The following is a 19,579-nucleotide window of genomic DNA, read 5'->3' on the forward strand; positions in this document are numbered from 1 at the left end:
CTCTCTTAGCTCTCCAGGACTCCATGCCAACTGGCCACAGGACAAGTTGCTTGGTGTGCAAAGGGCAAATTTTGATATACGGCCAACTGGCTTCTTGTACGCCACATTGCTAGGAAATATAGAGACTGCAGGCTCAGGGAGATGAGTGCTGGGGACTGATAGGCAAAGGAGGACCAAATTTCTAGTGAAAATTCTTCCAATCCAAACTCTCCCACCGTGGGCCTCCTTGAAGTCTCCCTTCTCCACACTGGGGAGGACAGTGGTGCTTCAGGGGCCAGAGTCCTTGGAGATCTATATGCACAGTTGACTCAGTCAGTGTTTATGCAGTGCTCAGAGTTCACTGAGTCCAGGAAGGAGGTAGATTCATCTGAGTGTTAACTGTCAAAGATGACAAGTCTGTCCTTTGAGAGTTACTGTGCTGAAACCCGCTTGCCAAGGCACCAAACCCTGCTCAAACCAAAACAGACTGCAAGATCTCCCCGGGTTAAAGAAAAAAAGTAGCTCATTCCACTCCCCTATGGAACAGCAACTAGGATTATCAGGGATCCCTCAGTGGAGACCTGGGAGACTCATAGAAGATGGATGGCTTCTAGCTAGGTGGAAGCTTAAATGGAGATAGGATATGACAGTCACCCCAAGACCAAGATGCCAGGAAGTGGGTGTAGCCTGTCATGGTTTCTCCTGCTTGCCTCTGACGACTGGAGGTTTTTAATAAAACTGGCTCTTCAAGACAAGGATGAGTAGGGGACAGGGGTCCTAAAAAAAAATCAGGACCTTCAAGGAATCTCTGTCAATTACAGAACAAGCACACTTTCTCCTCTTGAGCTACAACTCAAGCCCTACACCAGGGCCTCAAATAAATCACACATGGCTCTCTGAGTAGAAACCAAACCCTGCTTTATAAGGTTGCTTGGCTGTATGACACTGGCTTCTCTACTGAGATATGAAGTGCCAGCCAGGCAGTAAGGTGACAGAGGGTGGACCTTCCTCACCTTCTCCCATCACCACCACTCCTCCAGATGCCCATATCTACAATAGAACCACTTGAAAAAATACTCTGATGAAGGGCCAAGTGGAGGAGGAGGCTCAGGCTGGTCAGCAGGCTGGTTCCCTTGAGGTAGCTGAGTGCCCTGGGCAGGAAAGCAGTCATAGGCTCACAGCAGTGAGGAGGGAGCCGCCGGCTGACTGGGAAGTAGAAGAAGCCGAAAGTCTGGAGTACTTGAGCACAGGTAGCACCTGGGTAGAGTGGCTGAACGCTTTGCTGGTGTCCTCATTGTTCTTTGAGGACAAAGTCTTCCTAGATATGGGGGATAGGCCACCTTGACTCTTCTGAGGCTTAGGTGTGGTCCTATTTTCAGAGGACACCATGTTTCCCTCGGAGCAGCTTTGCTTTCTAAAGGGAAAAACATAGCTGGGCTAAGAATAACATGTAATTTATACCCCTAGAGTCTGAGGCAAGCACCCACATTATAGTGCAGTAGACTAGTATATAGACACACTAATAGCCACAAAATACATTTTATTAATGTGGCAGGGTAAGATCTCAAGTGCAAGGGCCAATTCGGGGAAAGAGTAAGAGGCCTCAGGACTTCCTACAGCCAGAGAGTACAGCTAAAAAGTGCCCCTTTCTGCAATGCCTTTTTACTAGGCATCCCACAAGTCATGGGAAGAAGATATTGTGGCTGCATATTAATTCCTTTCACTGTCATGCTCTTGGGAAAGAGGACAGAAACTCCAACCCCTCAACTCCATTGCCTTCTCTTGCTGAAATGACACTCACCTTGACTTGCTGTGCTCTGATTTGCTGGTGGCACTGGGTGTCCCATCACTCTTTGAGGCAGTCATGAGCGATGTTGGTAGAGACCACTAGGAACAAAGCAGTGAGGTAAAGGGGCCAGGCTGAGTCCAAGAAGGAATGCTCAGGGTCTTGGGACTCTTGTTCAGCTCTGCCACTCTGTGAACACAAGCTTCTTACCTCCCCTACACTATACATCATGGACTCATGTGAGCAACTCCTGGTTCTCCCCACAAAGAGGCAGAAAGTTAAGAGTATGGATCATTTTTTGATCCTTCAAAGAAAGACAAAGACAGGCAACCAGTGCATTCTGTAACTAACTACATCCTCGAAAAGGGAGACAAAGAGGTGGAACAGGGAGAGAAGGAAGAGCGTGGGTACCCACAAGCCAACCATAATGCACGCAGGAGCTTGAGAAAAAGCTGTGTTCTTTCTTGCATTGCCATCACTTACCAGTGGCGCTGAGTCAGAGACGATTCCTGTGTGGAAGCCTTTGTAGCACCAATTCCGAAGCAGATCTACACCTGGACAAGATGAGCAGAGGCTGGGACTTAATGGGGAAGAATCAATTGCCCACCTCCTTTCCAGAGAAACCTATTTCTTGGCCTAATGGGATTTAATCTCCTACATGACCACCTGTGGGCCAGAAAAGCATTATCACCTTTGAGCTTGTTTCCATGGTACTTCTGTTCCCACTGGGTTGTGAGAATGTTGAAATATCGTGGCTGCTCAAAAAAACGAAGATAGCGAGAAGAGATTCGAGAAGGAAAAATTCTTTCAAATTGACCACGACGAGAAAACTCATCTTCCATCTCGACCAGAACCCGAACATCATCTGGTGTCAGGATATCCAGCACAGATGCATAAAAGTCCTGTGGTCCAAGGAATAGGAGGAAGAGCAATGTGACAGACAATGTGAGCCACGGCATTGAAACAAGCAGCTGAGAGTAGGGAGCGGAGCTCTGGGGCCCTAAGTCTCCAGAACTCCTACAGGACTACCAACACCACCTCATCTGGGGTATACCAGATCTGTGCTTGTCTCTTCCTAAATCCAGTCAACTGAGCTGCTGGAGGAACACTCTTGGGTAAAAGCAAGGAACCACTTGGGCTGAGGTGGAAAAGTGTGTTGTTGAGGCAAGGCTAGTGTCCAGCAACTCAGATTTGGCAGTTGGTGCCTACCTTTCTCATACCCAGGCCTTGCATCTGCTTTGAGAAGCTCAAGCCTCCTGGGTTTCCCAGTAGCTCTTGGGAAGAGGTCCACAGGGCTAAAAGTTGATGGTTCTCACAAGAGTAAGCTAGTATGCTAGTACAGCTCAGTGCTAAAAGCATGGTGCCAAACCCACTTTCCCAGAAAGATACATATGCCAGCTCATCTCTGTGTATCACAAGGTTCCCAGTCTTGGTAAGAAACTCTGATCTAGACAGGAAAGTTGATCTCCCAGGAGTCTACAATGTTTGACTGGGGCTTTTGGAATTAGAGGGAAGATAAATTTCCTACCTGGTCAGGAATTTTCTGGGTCAGGTAATAAGCTTTCTTCATCTTCTGTGCAGTGAAATGCTCTGAAGTCATTTGACATTTGTCCCTAGGAGAGCTTGGCAGGCTAGGACAGATGTGGACAAAAAGCAAAAGGCAGGTCAGCAGCTGCTTGTGCTAAGAAAACACGGAGGATCCAATGTGAGACTCCTTCCTAAGCACAGTCAAAAACACATGGAGATGCTTTTCCGTCTAAAGTATACTACACTCAATGAGCTTCTCATTCACAAGCAAGCACCACAGAATAACTGAAAGAGGCAAGGTTTGACAAAAAGGAGTCTGGAGTGATCCTGATGGCTGGACAATTCATTTGGCACTCACTTCAAATCAAGCTCTGATCTATAGGGTGTGGGCCCTGGAAAAGAGGCTTAATCCCTGGTACTTCAGTTTCATTATCTACATCACCGTGATTACTGTACCTTTTTTTTTCCTTAACTTTTTTTTTGGTTTTTTGTTGTTGTTGTTGTTGTTGTTTTTCCAGACAGGGTTTCTCTGTGTAACCTTGGCTGTCCTAGACTCGCTTTGTAGACCAGGCTGGCCTCGAACTTACAATGATCCACCTGCCTCTGCCTCCCGAGTACTGGCTTAATTTTTTGAGTGAAACATAAAGTCTAACACTAGATAACTCAGGATGGTCATGAACTTACTATGTAGTCTAAAACTAGCCTTGAATTCATGTCAATCCTCCTGCCTCCTCATTTATGGGATTACAGTCATGGGCCATTGCATGGCTATAGTCACTGTTGAGATATAAAAATGGCTATAAGCTAGTGAGATGGCTCAGTGGGTAAGAGTGCTTGCCAGCAAGGCCGATCACATGAGTTTAACTCCAGGCACCTACATATGTCCGGCCCCTTAAGAAATTTCTGGGCTGGAGAGATGGCTCAGTGGTTAAGAGCACTGGCTGCTCTTCCAGAGGTCCTGAGTTCAATTCCCAGCAACCACATGGTGGCTCACAACCATCCATAATGCGATCTGATGCATACTGTATACAAAATAAATAAATCTTAAAAAAAAAAAAAAGAAAAAGAAATTCCTTTCCCCAAGGTCAGACATTTAGATAAATGCCAGCATTCCTGCAAAGGCTTGAATAAAGTTCCTACTTGCTTTAAAAAGGGATTCTCCTATCTCTGGCAAAAGGACCATGTGGCTCTTCATTAACTTACGACACTGGTGCCTATTAATACCTGTCAATATTAGCCTTGGAGGCTCACTCAGTCCCTGCACACAAGCCCCACTCAGGCTCACCCTTTTCATATGACCCTAGAAATCTTTCTCCCATCACTTCTCCCTCTGCTTTCCCAGGAGACAACTTTGACACTTTGGAATAAATTCTCCCTTTTCACTCACGGAGCAGCTTTTCTTTACCATGCCCAGCCTACGTTGTCTACTATTACTACAAAAGCCACACCAGTTTATCAGGAAGCTCCTTTTGCTCCCACTGGGCCCCAACCACAAGGTCAAGAAACGCTTTTCCTCTGTTATTTGGAACATTTTCCTTTGACAAGTTTCCCATTCCACTTGGGGCACCCCAGATGGAAATTCTTATCTCTAACTTGCATCAGACACATCCCATCTCCAAGCAGTGGGATCACAGGTGTAAAACAGCACATCCTGTTGAGAGCCAGAATTAACATTGTAGCCCCTCACTCTCTTGAGCTGAATGATTGATTACTCTGTTATAAGATCTTCAGTGTTCTCATCTGTAAACTATACTAATAAGAGCCCTATAGAACTGAGTGGATACACTGTATTTATTTCCTTAACCACCTCAGGTACTTACTAAATATTAGTTCCCTCTCCTCAAGAAAAATTTCAAAGCTTTGGAGGTATGAAGGAAAAACTGCATACTGAGATGGCTTCATAAAGATATTGTCTGGAACTAGGCTTTGATGAATAGGGATTCTGGATGAGGGGCATTTTTAAAATGAAGAAACCACATTAAATATGGGAAAGAAAATACACTTGTGGGAAAACAGCAAGAAACAACAAACTTATCAGAGGAAAGAGGACTACATATTCCTTAAGGATCTGCCAGGACACCAGAATCAGACAGAGTAGAGACATATGCCCAAGAAAAGAAGCTGGGGCCTCCACTATCCAGGTAAGGAAGTTCAATTTGATCCTCAGGCCTTGTGGCAAGTTCTGAGTAGGGTGCAAAATGACCAGCTACTCTCAGGTACTGATGTGGCAGTGGCATGAAGATGAACAGCAGAAGCAGGCTGAGCCATAAAGGAGACCAACAGGAAAGAGGCCCCAGAACCTACTCCCTCCCCAGAAACCAAAGTGGCCAGCTCATGCTGCCATCCCAACCTCAGGGAAGGTGAGAAGCAGACCTGGTGCTGGAGCTACTGGAGATGCTAGGGCTGCTGGAACTGGAAATGCTATCCTCCACGTTGGGCAGGACAAAGCCTGCCAGGTTCAGGAGATCTCGGATCATCTGGCCTTTGATGCTAATGTCCAGGGGAGAATTGGAGTGGAGGCTTCAGGGGAAGAATGCAAAACAGGGTCAAAGCAGTATTCCAGAACAATTTCGGGTTCTACATCCAAATCAGAGCTTCGTATTTCCTGGATTCATTACAACAAAAAGACATTCTAATACCCACTTTTATGATCATTTCTAACAAATACCCTCAGGTGTATGTGGTGGCACAAGCCTTTAATCTCAGTACTTGGGAGGCAGAGGTAAGTGGATCTCTCTAAGTTCAAGACCAGCCTGATGTACAGAGTGAATTCTAGTACAGCCAGGGCTACACAGGAGAAAAAAACAAAAACCCATCCAAACTAACAACACACACACACACACACACACACACACACACACACACACACACACACACACACACACACACACACATCCAAATACCCTCATACCCTCAAAGACAACAAATAACCTTACTAAGCTTGGTGAGGCCACCCATGCCCTTGGTTTGCTAGAAAATGATAGGTATCAACAACTTCTAATAACCCTTCTCTATTTTCAAAGATCTGTAAGATAACAGAAAAAAAAAAAAAAATCAGTGAGTCAGTAAATAGACCATAAAAGGAAGATACATACCCTAGTGAAGGAAAGGCCTTTCCAACAAGACTGTAATGACAAGAATTCTGAGGATAAAAGATGGATTCTACTGAGTAATGAAAAATTACCTTGGGGAAATGTTGACTTCTAGGACCCAGGGCTTCAGGTTCTCATCCAGCATGATGTCAAAGCCAAAGAGTTCATGGCAGCTATAGGGGTGCCGCACATACAACTTCAGTAGGTTGGTCACATAGGGCTCTGACCTGCCAGTGGGGTGTCTTGAATTAGGAGGGCAGGCACAACTCATGGGGATACATGCATGCAATCCCAAGACTTGAAAGGTAGAGGCAGAAAAGTCAAGAGTTCAAGGCCAACCTTGGCAACATCAGACCATCTCAACCACAAATACCATCTTTTCCAACCTCAAAATAGAAGCTTTTAAGAGATGTGCCTGATCTGAGCCATCATCTTAATGAAATTTGGTAAATAAGCAATATAGTGGTTTGAATGAGAATGGCTTCTATAGGTTGATATACTTGAATACTTAGTTCCTGGTTGGTGGAACTTTTAGGAAAGGATTAGGAGGTGCGGCCTTGTTAGAAGAGGTGTGTCACTAGGGGTGGGCTTTTATGTTTCAACAAAGTCCATCCATTCCCAACTAGCTCTCTCTGCCTTATGCTAACTTCCTGAAATCCTAAGCCCCAAATTAAACTCTTTGTTTTATAAGTTGTCTTGGTCATGGTGTTTTATCACATCAACAGAAAAGTAACTAAGAAAGCAGAATTTAACTCTACTTCTTCCTACCCTGTCCTCAAAACTGAAATACAAAATGGGCACAGCCTAGAGCACAGCAGAGAGGCAAGGAGAAAATATGAGGATTCATGGCACACCCCACATGCAAAGTAGCCCTACAACTCACGAAATGATGGTTTTGACAACAACATCCTTTATCTTCTCCCAAATGGCATCACTATTAATTCCCTTCTGGCTCAGATAGTTCCACAAAGCCTTCAATGCCCTGAAGGGAAAGGAGAAGGAAATGTTTGGGGTTACGTCCTGGAAATGAGCAACAAGAGGAAAAAACCAAGGAATAGGGAACTAAAAATAATTTCTTTGTATTTCCCTAATGGTATTTTGAAATAGAAAAGTGATGCATCTGGACGCAAACTGACCAATTCTGAAGTGACAAGTACTTTAATAATACTCTTCAAGTACTGCTCCAAACCTCCCAAAGACAAAGTCCTTCCTGAGTTCAAGATGGAAGTGTGACAGGGACACATTGCCCTCAGTACCATTTGTGGCCCTGGCAGGCAGTCTCATCAGCATTGGCCTGGTACTCTGCATTCTTTTTATTGACACTGTAGTTGGTCAGGTGCATGAACTTGTTGCTAAGACTCTTCATGGAAGGGGAATACCTGGAAGTGAGAAGAACGGCAGAGGCAAATGGTGAGAGCGGATGGAAAATAGGCCAAGTATTTCCCAAGGAAGGAGATAGAGGACAAGAGCACAAACCTGTTCCTGCAAGGCCTAAGTTCTAGAAAAGCGCAGCTAGTCTACTTGGTAACCCTGTTGCCTGCAGGAAGACTTTCCTCATTTCCCACCCTCACACTTTCCTCCTTACTGACAAAGCCACAAAGACATCTGTTCCTTTTCTGCTCAGTGTCCTCCTTCCAAGGAAAGGAAATTACCCAGTATAAGGGAAACGTCTCACCACCAGCACATACTTGCAACTGGCAAAGCGGACGAGTCCATCCGAAAAGAGGTAAATCCGCAGAGGATCGTAAGAAGTAACGTAAACGTAGATCCGAAGATCAAATTTGCTGCCACTAATGAGGTAGGGTTTGTGTAGATACCTACAGAGAGGAAAAGCTAACTTTACATCCAGCCAGATGAGATGAGTAAGCAAGTGGTTAAAAAAAAAACCAGCTAGCTGTTCTCAGGAGACTCTGAACACATGACTAAGGAAGGCTTTTGGCTGGGAGGTCACAGGCAGAACACTCTTAAGAAGGTAGAGAGACCAAAGAGACAGGAAGATGGAGAGGAATGTGAGCTAGATGGGCTCACCTCTGTACCAGGAGGGGCCTGCGCTTGGGGAGCTGACTCCATTTGTGAATGACCTGAATGCCAATGCCTCGAGCAGATGCTGGCTAGAAGTCAAAGGGGAAGGAGATGAGATCCACTCTGTCTTTCCACTTTCATCCCATCTCATCCCTTTGTCCCACTCACTGGCTTCACAATCCATTTCTGGCGGCTGCTGCTCTCCCAGGCTTTGCGTAGAAGCTTGGCATCCTGGGGCAGGATAAAAGACTGGGGAAAGAAACTGAACTCCTTCTTGCCAAAACGGCTCTGCATACGAGATAGGTTCCGCCACAGCCGGTCCTTCCTCCCAATCTGGAAGGAGCCTGGGAAGTGGTTTAGCTACAGAAGGGACAAGAGGCAAATAGAGGATAAGGGCAGAAGTGAGACTGAGAAGAACAAGATATAAGCACACCTCATTATTCCAACACCCCAGCAAAGTTCATGTTCCTTTTTATCTTTCTGCCACCATCTGGACACAAACTAGAGTCCCCTGGAGAGAGTGAACTAATTAAGGACTTGCTTCCCCTGGACCAGCTTTTTATGTTATGTCTGTGGGGGCATTGTCTTGATTAACTATTGATGTTAGAAGGTCCAGGCCCACTTTGGGCAGAACCACCCCTAGGTAGGTGGTTCTGGGTTGTATGAGAAATCAAGCTGAGCAAACCATGGAGAATGAGCCTGTCAGCAGTGTTTCACAACAGTCTCTGCTCAGCTCCTGCCTTGGTTTCCCTCAGTAATAGACTGTAAGCTGTAAGCCAAAGAACTCTTTCCTCCTCAGACTACTTTTGGTCAGTATTTTATGACAGCAACAGAGAGGCAAAATAGGACAGACATAGTCTCCTTGAGTACAAAGGATTTTTCCATGGCAGCATGCAAGACAAGGAAAGGAAAGCGCCATGCCATCAGGGAGTCTAAGGACAGAAGGCCACAGTGTTCCAATAGAACTACAAAATCCTCTTTACACAGACCTAGTCTGAGGAGTAGAAACAGTCAGTAGTGGTAATGGGAAACACATCTAACTGAAAACAGACAATGCCTCTCAAGAAATGGAATGAAAAGCCTCTGAGTGGCAACAGGATTGAGCTGGGAGACCTCCACTGTGGCCTCTCCACAACACTGCTCTATAACTGTCCTTGCATGTGTGTTCTTCCCACACTGACCCTCGCTGCCTCAACAACACCTCCTTCTGGCTTAGTCTATGGGACAGGCTCTTTGGAAAGGACCCACCTTCTGATGCTCTCTAATGGATCGAAAACCAGGAGACTTCATGTGGTGACCCCAGCAGCCCAGCCAGTCATCATTTCCTGCAGAAGGCAATCAATCAGGAAGTCAGTCTCACATAATAGCTCCGGCTCTGGGACAGAACAAGACCTCATCACTAAACTCGCAGAGATCATTTAAGAGTTACCATCAAAAGCCGGGCGCAGTGGCACACCTATGATCTCAGGGAGGCAGAGGCAAGTGGATCTCTGTGAGTTCGAGGCCAACCTGGTCTGCAAAGCTAGTCCAGGACAGCTAAGGCTACACAAAGAAACCCTGTCTCGGAGAGAGAGAAAAAAAAAAGTTACCATTGAGTTACTACATGAGGCCTCAGGACCAGGCCAGAGCAATGGTCTTCAGCCTCCCAATTCTGAACAACTGGCTCAGTCCACAGGGCTTTCAACACTACACCCTTCTAAGAGGTTGGAAGCTTCAAGACACAGTCAAGAGATTCAACAGGATCTCTAAGGCTCTCTTCCTGTCCAAACCCATCTGGCAGGGCAAGGAGGTCAAGTTCACAGTGGGGCAACTCACTCTTGCTGATTTTGAAGTGTGACCGTCCAATGGTCTGCTTGACAATGTTAGGGGTCACTGTGCTCATCTTCCACCGGAGTAGTTTCCTCTGTTCCCAGGGAAGTTTCTCCACTGGGGAAAAGGAAGGGCAGGGTTGGGTTGAAGAGCAAGCAGGTTACAGTAAGGAGATCAAAAAGATAGCACTGGCACCTATCCTTTCCTGGGTGGGCGGATCACTACAAATTGCTCCAGATCAGGTTTGAGAGGAGTGAACTATATGGAAGAGGGAGCTGGCTGTGCAGGAATGAGGAGCAAAGGAAAGGCTGGAAGGGGAAAGAAACTGACTAGAGGCCATGTGCTAAGCAAGAGACTATGAGACTGAGAAAGGCCAAGAAAGGACAGACAAGCAAAGTCCATTATTGAACCTCCATCCCTGTGGGAAGTGAGCACAGGGTATAGCTGGCACTCTTCTGGGAGTGCCTCTGGACTTGGTAACTTGCTTATATTTACCTCTTTCATCCCGAGTTCCAAAATAGATGGTAGGGGACACATTGGGGAAGAGACTGTAGATGAGGGCTGGCCGTACAACTTTCTCATGATTGGAAAGGGATTTGGACATTAAATCCACACAGTTCCTGTGATGAGAAATAAACATGACAGACAATGGGAAAGCAACAGCTACAAGGTGTTAACAGGATTGCTTATAACTCTGAAGAGACAAGTGTTTGATAATAATTATTACGCAAATTTAGTGCTAGAGCTATCCCTCCTATAGCTATATATACTATTAAATGCCAACAGTCAAAGATTCCCAACATTTTGACAGCCCATCTCCAATACACCCCATGATAAGCCATAGGTTAGGGAGGACCCTGAAAGAATTCTGAGAGAGGGGGTCTGGATGGACATTAGAAGACTGCTATACTTCAACAAAGTAGAGGAGAAAGAGAATGACACAGAATTCAAAATACAGTCATGACACTCTGGCATTGCAAGTCTGGATCTTATGGCAGAGGGGAGGAAGGCCCTGGGCGGGCTGTGAAGGCTGAGCTGCCAAACTAGCTCTCAACAGGCATCCACTGTCAGTACAAGCCACTGGCCACACCATTTCTTTGGAAAGTGAAGAGGTTATCCTTTTTAACCTTGAACTAATATGAGCCACAAATATTACTGTAAGATTAGTTTTCACATTATAAAAACAAAACAACAACAATAACAAAACAAAAACAAACAAACAAAAAAAACTTTTAGGGTTGCTAGAACCATGACAATACTTTTGTTATTTTCATTACAAAAGAAATAGGCTCTAAGCCAGTCGTGGTGGCACATGCCTTTAATCCCAGTACTCAAGGGAGGCTGAGACTGGAGGATCACTAAGAGTTCTAGGCCAGCCTGGTCTACAAAGCAAGTCTAGGACAGCCAAGGCTACAGAGAAACCCTGTTTAAAAAAAAAAAAAAGGAAGGAAGGAAAGGGGGGCTCTGTATGTAAAATAATTCAGCGTTCAATAACTTAAATTTTTAAAATTTGTTTTTAAGACAAGAGATTCCTACATAAAGGCAAGGCTGGTCTCAAACTCCCAATTTTCCACCTCAGCATCTCAAGTGCTGGCATTAGACATGCACCATGTCTGGCCAAACAAGGAAAACGCAGAGAATGAGCCATGATACAAAACAAAGACAAGGTAAGAAGGTAAGGTGGTGACCAAAGCATTTATCCCACAACCAGCAAACACATTTCTGGGCCCATGTCTCAGAGGAATAAAGACTCGTGTTCACATAAACTATGGACATGGCTCCTTATGGTAGCTTTACTCATGGTGGTTCTCAGCTGGAAACAACCCACACAGCCTCAAATGGTCAACGGTGAGGCTACTGGTAGTGTATCAGAGAGTGTGAAAGTAGCGGTGGCACAAGCTGAAGTCATCCTATCATCTGCCATGACAAGGTCTAGCCAGTCATGGCTGTACAGTGAGACCCTCCTTAAACAGTAAAGCTAGGGGCTTGAGGAGCTGCTCAGGGCCTAAGAAGACTTGTTCTTGAAGAGGATCTGGGTTCAATTCCCAGCTCCTATAGCTCAGCCAGCAACCATCCTTAACTCCAGTCCTAAGGGACTCTCCCAGCCAACCCACCCACCCACCAGAAAAATACAAGAGAAAAGAATCCCACAATAGCAATGAAAGGTACTTCACTTATCCTTAGGCAAGGCTATTATAAGCTATGACTCTGGAACATTTAATCTCCTTCTATGATCCTCAAAGATCTTGAATGACTTCCACCCATAATATCATAGGATTCTGCACAGCAGCAGAAAATGCAATACAACTGTTGAGCAGAAAGATTATCATGAGTTCAAAGCCAGCCTGGGCTATACAGCAAATTCCAGGTTACCTTCTGCCAAGCTGTAAGTATTTGATTTTAGTCAGCTTTTAAAGGCATGATCTAGGAGATGTCTCAATGGTTAAGGGACTGGCTGCTGCTCCAAAGGACCCAAACTCAATAACCATTAATTCAATCCCAGGGAACCCAACACACTCATCTGGCCTCAGAAGGAAAAAGGTGTGCATGTGGTGCACAGAGAAACACATGCAGGCAAAAACCTATACACTGAAATACAAACTTTTAAAAATAAAAAATGTTTGGTAATTCAATTTCTATTTTCTTGAAAACCATATTGTCAGCCTCCCATCTACAGGAAATTGTGTGTAATTTATAGTAGTTAATGAACAAATGATTACCAGCTTTTCTGGACTCATATGGTGGGTGTTTTGGTTTGTTTTTGTTTTTTTCCTTTTTTCCATTTTCCAGATACCTCTGCCTCCACCTTGCTGGTTTGGTGCTCTAGAGTCAATAAAGCTGCTGCCATGACAAGGGCAACTTTGTTAATGCTAACCCAGATACAGAGAGTCTTCTCAGCTACAGATCAAGTAAATTGGATGTCAAAGAAAGTAGCTAGAGTTGTAATATACTGGGCATGCAGTGACAGACAAGGCTAAGTTTTTATTTAAAATGAGAGAAGATATTTTGCAGTTAAAAAATTATCAATTTTCCATTCTTTAAATTTATTTAAAAATTTTTTTACATTTGTTTATTATGGTGTGTGTGTGTGTGTGTGTGTGTGTGTGTGTGTGTGTGTGTGTGTATACCAATGTACATTCAAGCCAGGGAACACTTAAGGGAGCTGCTTCTCTCTTCCACCATGTGAGTTCTGGGGCCTGAACTTAGGTCATCATCAGGTTCAGTAGCAAGGCCTTTACCAGTTGAGCTATCTGGCCACCTTCAATTTTCCATTCTTTTCTATTTTTAGAGGACAGAAAATCTTCAGTATTAAACAATTCAATAAAAGGGGGGGGGGTCCTTTTTAAAAGAATTTAGTAATTAATGAAGACAGACTCTAATTCTGACACAAGGTTGGAAGGGAATACACTGGAAGAAGCCAGGCGTGGTTATGAACGCCTTTAATCCCAGCACCTGGGAGTCAAACAGGCGGATCACTAGGTTCCAGGCCAGCCTGGTCTACATAGTGAGTCCAGGACAGCTAAGGCTGCACAGAGAAACCCCTGTCTCAAAGAACCAACCAACCAAATAAGCAAACAGAGAGAATGCACTGGAGGATGTGGTTGGTTGGTTGTTTTTTGAGCTAGCATTTTATATAAGCTGGCCTCAAATTCACAGGCTCTCTCCTGCTGTGAATAATTTCAGATTCTGGAGTACTGAGATTAATGCCACAACACCTATCACTAAAAGTGTCTTATTTAGGGCCAGAGAAATGGCTTCAGCTTTGCCAAAAATCTGAGTTCAGTTCTGAGCAAACACATCAGGCAGCCCATAACTGCTTATAACTTGAGCTCCTGGACTCCACAAGCACCTACACTGACTTACATAGACCCCATTTAAAAAAAAAAATTCAGACCATGTGTTGTGGCATACTGTTAATCCCAGAACATGGGAAGGAGAGGCAGGCAGATCTCTTTGAGTTCAAATCCAGGTTGGTCTACAAAATGAGTTCAGAACATCAAGGGCTATTTTACAGAGAAACCCTGTCTCGAAAAACCAAAATATAAAATAAAACTTCTTAAAGTGCTGTGCTGTTTTTTGTTTTGGTTTTTGGTTTTTCGTTGGTTGGTTTCTGTTTTTTGGTTGTTTTGTTTTGTTTGTCAAACTGACACAAATTTGGCCATATCTGAGAAGAAGAAATTTTATGGTAAGTGGTCTCTGTAAGACTGGCGTGTAGGCAAGTCTGGGTTATTGCTAATGATCGATGGTGGAAGCCCCAGCTAGCTCACTATGGGTGTAGTCATCCCTAGGCAGACAGACCTGGAGTGTATATATAAAAAGCAAGGCAGGACGAGCAAGCCAGGTAAGAAGGGTTCCTCTATGCCTTGTTTCAGTTCCTGCATCGAATCCCTGCTCTGACTTCCCTTCATAATGGACTGTGATATGGAACTGTAAGCTTACATGACATAAACCTCTTTTCCCCCAAGTTGCTTTTGGTTATAGTGTTTTATCACAGCACCAGACACCCTAACTAACACAAGTGTCTTTTTACTTATCTTTAATTTTTATAATTTTATGCATTTGGGTACGCACGCGCGTTTGTGTGTTAGGGGTACATAGAAGACAGAAAACAAGTTCTGATTGGTTTTCTTCTACCATGTAGGTTCCAGGGATTGAACTCTAGTTGTCAGGCTAAGCAAACACCTCTATGTGCTGAGCCACCAGGTAGTCCAAATGTATTTTAAAACATCTAAAAGTTTTAAATCTTTTTACAGAGTGAATGACATGCTTTCAATATCTTCTGAGATAGCATTCCAAAGTATTTGCTCTACAAAAGCACTTAAATGGCTGAGCATGATGGTGCACACCATTAACCACAGCCCTCAGGAGGCAGAGAGGTAGATCTCTGGGAGTTCAAGGCCAACCTGATCTACATAGTGAGATCCAGTACAGCCAGGGCTATGCAGACCTTGACTTAAAAAAAAAAAAACAAAAAACACTTCTTAAACTACAGTTACACACAAAAACAAACAAATGAGAAACTTGATGCAAATGAATCAGGGTTTTAAGGGCCAGTTAGGGTAATGCCATTATAAACTTCAAACGGCAGAAATGAGCATCTGCCAATAGCACTCACCGGGATATTATTGCCACCGACTCACTGGGGGAGACAATACTTAAAGAAGAGCACTCTGAGTCTCCTGTAGAGGAAGAATAGAGAAATCCTTACTGGAAGATGGCTGTGCACCTTCACCAGGCCCAGGCAGGTAACTATTGCTGTAACATACTGGGCTCTGTCCTCCTTGAGAGAGTAATGAGCACCACCCCTACTCTGCACTGCATTCCTTAAGCGTAACAGGAGAGGAGGCAAGACCAATGGGACAGAGGGTCTAGAGACCAAAGTCCCTGACAAATCCCCAGTTATGCCCACAGAGCAAATGACTCATGCAGGTGATGTCAGTCAAGCCTGGGACACACCGTCATCCCACTTCCCTAGTAGATGGTGAGCAAGACATATAGTTGGAAGCAAAAGCATTCCTTCCTCACCCTCCTCTTCTTCATTCTCATCATGGCTGCAGCTATCTTCCAAACCATCTCTTAGTTCATCTTCTGTATCTTCAGGCTCTACCTGGTTTGGCCGGAGGTCAGTAGCTGAACTGAAAAAAAAAAATCATGCTTCCACCCAAGCCAACTCCATAGAAGAAATCACACCGAAGTCTCATTCCTTCATTGTCTCCTAGTAACAGCCTCCTTATCTGTAATCTCTAGCCTAGACTTCATAAACTATTGTTCGGGTCCTCAGAATTAAAGTCCAGCCATAGTTCCTCAGCTTTATATCCCTCTATGTCTTCCACTTTTTTTTGAAGTCTCTTATAGTATATAAGTATAAAATTCTGCATATAAAAGTCATCACTGAATATCTTGTAATTCACATGTCCTTGGGATGTTCACTGGGAACTGAGAAGGCCTTGGTGGATCAAGGTTCTAGAAATGTAACAAGACATAAAAGAAGGAACCAACTACATCCATGTCTTCAGTTCTGAATTGCTGTCCTACTAGGAAAGCATAGGAACCCCATTTGGTTTCGAGTAAGAAGGAAAGTAACAGACCCTAAGAAGTAGTGTCTGGAATTCTTACTTCTTCCCTGGTAATACCCAAAACAGGAATAGGCAAATTCTCCAAAGAAACCATTCATGAAAATCTTCAGTTTTGTGGGCCATTCGGTCCCAACTTCCCAACACTATTGTTGTAGCAAGAAAGCAGCCAAAGGCTACAGTAAATAAACAGACAAGCCTGCACTCCAATAAAACTTCATTTACAAAAGCAAGATTTAGCCTGCAAGCTAGTTTTCCAATCCTCACCTTAAAATAAATCCCATTTAGAGTGAAACCCAAAACTTTTAGGGTAGCTAAAAAAATAAAGCCAACTATCAGAGATACAGGATATCAGTGTCTCCAGATTATGGCACAGCTACTGTACTGCTCCACATGAGCAAAGACCGGGCACAACTTACCGACTACTCCTAGCATATGAATTCAGCTTCTTGGCTTTCTCAGGCTCCTTCCCAGGCTGGCCAAGATGGACAGAAGAAAGGTGAGTGGCCACTTCAGCTACACCAAGAGGCTGGAGGGAAGAGGGAACAGGAGCTCTGTCTTCTCCAAGTGCTTGGGGGTCAGCTACAGACCCACAGGTAGGGCTGGGGTTAAGCCCATGGACATGTGAGGCAAGGAGGTGAATGCTGATCCTTTTGGTACAAAAGACTGGACTGTCCAACCCCAAGGTGTCTGAGGCACCAGGAATGATTTCACTGTCCAATCCAATATCCTCCTGAGGAAACCGCTGGCCCATCATAGGCTTCCACCGCCTGCTTCTGTTGAGAAGACCCCACTGGAAGCTGGGGTTCACAAAACAAGCCTGTTCAAACTGATAGCCTTGTCGTGGCATCTTCTCAAAGCCTTTTGCAGTCAACTTCCTCACAGCCTCAGTGAAGCGTACCTCTTTAGTAGCACTCTGGGAATCCAGGTTTTCATCCAGGCCACAGGGATGTGCCTCCATCCTAAAATTACTCTGACTGCAGTGGGAAGAGGCAACACTGGCTGAGGATATGTTGAGGGTGCTAGGAGAAGATGGGGTCATAGGGGCAGTGACATCATCTAAAACAGTGCCAATGCTTTGGGGCACCTTATGGTCACTAGGCTGGGGCACACAGTCTCCAGTACCCCCTGAATGATGCCAGGAGACAGGCTGGATCTTGGGTGAGGATACTGGCTTCAGGCCATCTGTGGCTTGTGATAAGGGCACTTTAGTGCTATTTGGCCTCATGAAGGAGTTATTGTTCAGCATTGGCCTATAGGAGGACATTGGAGATGCAATCTTCCCTGAGATGGCAGAGGACAGGCTCTTCCTTGAAGGATTTTCCCCAGCTGCTGCCAATGAGAGGTATGGATCGGTGGGTGAAGATGACATGGGCTGGGCCATGGGAAAGACTGTAGAAGATGTGGCTTTACTGGCAGTGACACTGACAGGGTGACCCTTCTGAGGGAGAGAAAAGGATCTTTTCTCTGATGGGCTGGAACGCAAGCAGAAAGATTCCAGTTGCTGGTAGGGTTTTTGCCTCACGTTGGTACGGCGGTACAGCAGAGTATTGCTGAACAAGTCAGGGAGAGATTGCAGGTAACAGGGATTGTTGTGGCCTGCAATGACGGCTGTGGTCCCAGAGCTACATAAAGTGCTAGGGCAAAAGAAATAGGTTGACTGGGGTTGGACTCCCAAGAGACTGGTGCCCAGCCCTGCTGACAGTGTGCCTACGTGCTTCCTTTCCAGTTTCCAGATTGGCTTCACCTGCTGGTGGGCTTGAGAACAGAGTTTGACCTCTGAGGGTTTCTCAGGTGGTGAAGCAGATACTGTGCCTGAGGGATGTCTCTGCTTGAAGCTGTTTCCTCGGCGCAGGCCAATACTGTAGTGCTCTGTTCCTGCTGAGGCCATGAGGGGCCCACATCATGGCAACATGGCCTCATGGCCTGGCTCACGTAAGGTGACACACACCTCTAGCACCAACTGCATCCTTGAATCCGTCAGCCTGCAGGGAAAGAAATTATTGGAAATGCTGCTAACTTATGAGGATGGGCCCTGCTAGGTAATTAACAGGGTCTCATTTCAGCCTTAGCAACCAGTCTTGGTCATCATTTGGAGCCCTGGGAGAAGAACATGTTTCCAGGGAGCCTGCAGTGGCCTTCCTATGATCAAATCTGGTTTTAACAAGGACTAAGACTTTAAGGGGCCACAGTGCAAGGCTGCTCACGTGTCCATACTCTCAGAAAGCTTGCCTCTCTCCACAGAACATAGCTGTTAGGTGGATATGATCAAGAGATGGTGTGTGTGTGTGTGTGTGTGTGTGTGTGTGTGTGTGTGTGTGTAAGTAACTGTCAAATAAAAAAAATTAAAGCATATTAAGAAGAGGAGGAGGAGAAGAAAGAGGAGGAAGAGGAGGAGGAGGAAGAAGAGGAAGAAACAGAAAAACCGGCTATCACCATCCCAGACTTCCCCTTTTGTACCTGTTAAGGTAGGGCAGGTGTGAAAGTGGCAAAGACCAGCCTGTATTCCCCTCCCTACTAATTGTTCTGTGCTCCAGTTCTCAACTGTCTTTACCATTATTTTGGTCCTTTAAAAAAAAAGAAGAAGAAGAAGAAGAGGGGCTAGAGAGCACAGACTGCTCTTCCAGAGGTCCTGAGTTCAATTCCCAGCAACCACATGGTGGGTCACAACCATCTATAATGTAATCTGATGCATACTGTATACAAAATAAATAAATCTTTAAAAAAAAAAAAAAAAAAAAAGACAAATTCAGACAGAAATGGAGCAGAGATAGCAATTTCATCTCTTCAAGAATCTTGTCGCCGGGCGTGGTGGCACACGCCTTTAATCCCAGCACTCGGGAGGCAGAGGCAGGCGGATCGCTGTGAGTTCGAGGCCAGCCTGGTCTACAAAGTGAGTCCAGGATGGCCATGGCTACACAGAGAAACCCTGTCTCGAAAAACCAAAAAAAAGAATCTTGTCAGCCATTCAGACTAAAGTTCCAAACCACATACTGGAGAACAAGGAAGGGGATGGAACTAAACCAACCCTGTCTTACTTACAGTGACTTTATTCTCAGTAGCCACGATGGAACAGAGAAATGAGAAAGCAGAAGAGAAAGGCAGGAAGAGACGAGCAGTCTTCATTCCAGGGCCCAGACTGTAGTTTGGCTGGTCTATGGGGTGGAGAATCTACCTTGTATCCCTTTCTTTCAATATCTCCTCTAAAGCAGTGTTTGAACCAGCCTTGTCTCACAACAATTTCTTCAGCATGGTCACTCTCTAAATAGACTCTTAAAACACTCCCTAGT

General features: G+C 45.0%; 1 protein-coding gene across 2 annotated transcripts in view; it reads right to left on the reverse strand.

Moving 5' to 3' along the window:
• Positions 1-810: 810 nt before the first annotated feature.
• Ttll4 (tubulin tyrosine ligase like 4) overlaps positions 811-19,579 on the reverse strand; it is a 36,561-nt gene continuing 17,792 nt past the window's right edge. For both annotated transcript variants that reach the window (XM_051154079.1, XM_051154078.1), the window contains 18 exons: positions 16,709-18,274; positions 15,742-15,851; positions 15,332-15,395; positions 10,711-10,835; positions 10,222-10,332; positions 9,655-9,731; positions 8,575-8,766; positions 8,413-8,495; positions 8,073-8,201; positions 7,641-7,763; positions 7,268-7,366; positions 6,477-6,611; positions 5,666-5,812; positions 3,294-3,396; positions 2,457-2,667; positions 2,249-2,319; positions 1,781-1,866; positions 811-1,393 (listed from right to left, as the gene is read on the reverse strand). In XM_051154079.1, the coding sequence (XP_051010036.1) occupies positions 1,147-1,393; positions 1,781-1,866; positions 2,249-2,319; positions 2,457-2,667; positions 3,294-3,396; positions 5,666-5,812; positions 6,477-6,611; positions 7,268-7,366; positions 7,641-7,763; positions 8,073-8,201; positions 8,413-8,495; positions 8,575-8,766; positions 9,655-9,731; positions 10,222-10,332; positions 10,711-10,835; positions 15,332-15,395; positions 15,742-15,851; positions 16,709-18,180 (3,585 nt within the window). In that variant the 5' untranslated portion in view covers positions 18,181-18,274 and the 3' untranslated portion in view covers positions 811-1,146. The remainder of the gene's footprint in view (positions 1,394-1,780; positions 1,867-2,248; positions 2,320-2,456; positions 2,668-3,293; positions 3,397-5,665; positions 5,813-6,476; positions 6,612-7,267; positions 7,367-7,640; positions 7,764-8,072; positions 8,202-8,412; positions 8,496-8,574; positions 8,767-9,654; positions 9,732-10,221; positions 10,333-10,710; positions 10,836-15,331; positions 15,396-15,741; positions 15,852-16,708; positions 18,275-19,579) is intronic.

Source organism: Acomys russatus, chromosome 12 (genome assembly GCF_903995435.1).
Source record: "Acomys russatus chromosome 12, mAcoRus1.1, whole genome shotgun sequence".
NCBI lineage: Eukaryota > Metazoa > Chordata > Mammalia > Rodentia > Muridae > Acomys > Acomys russatus.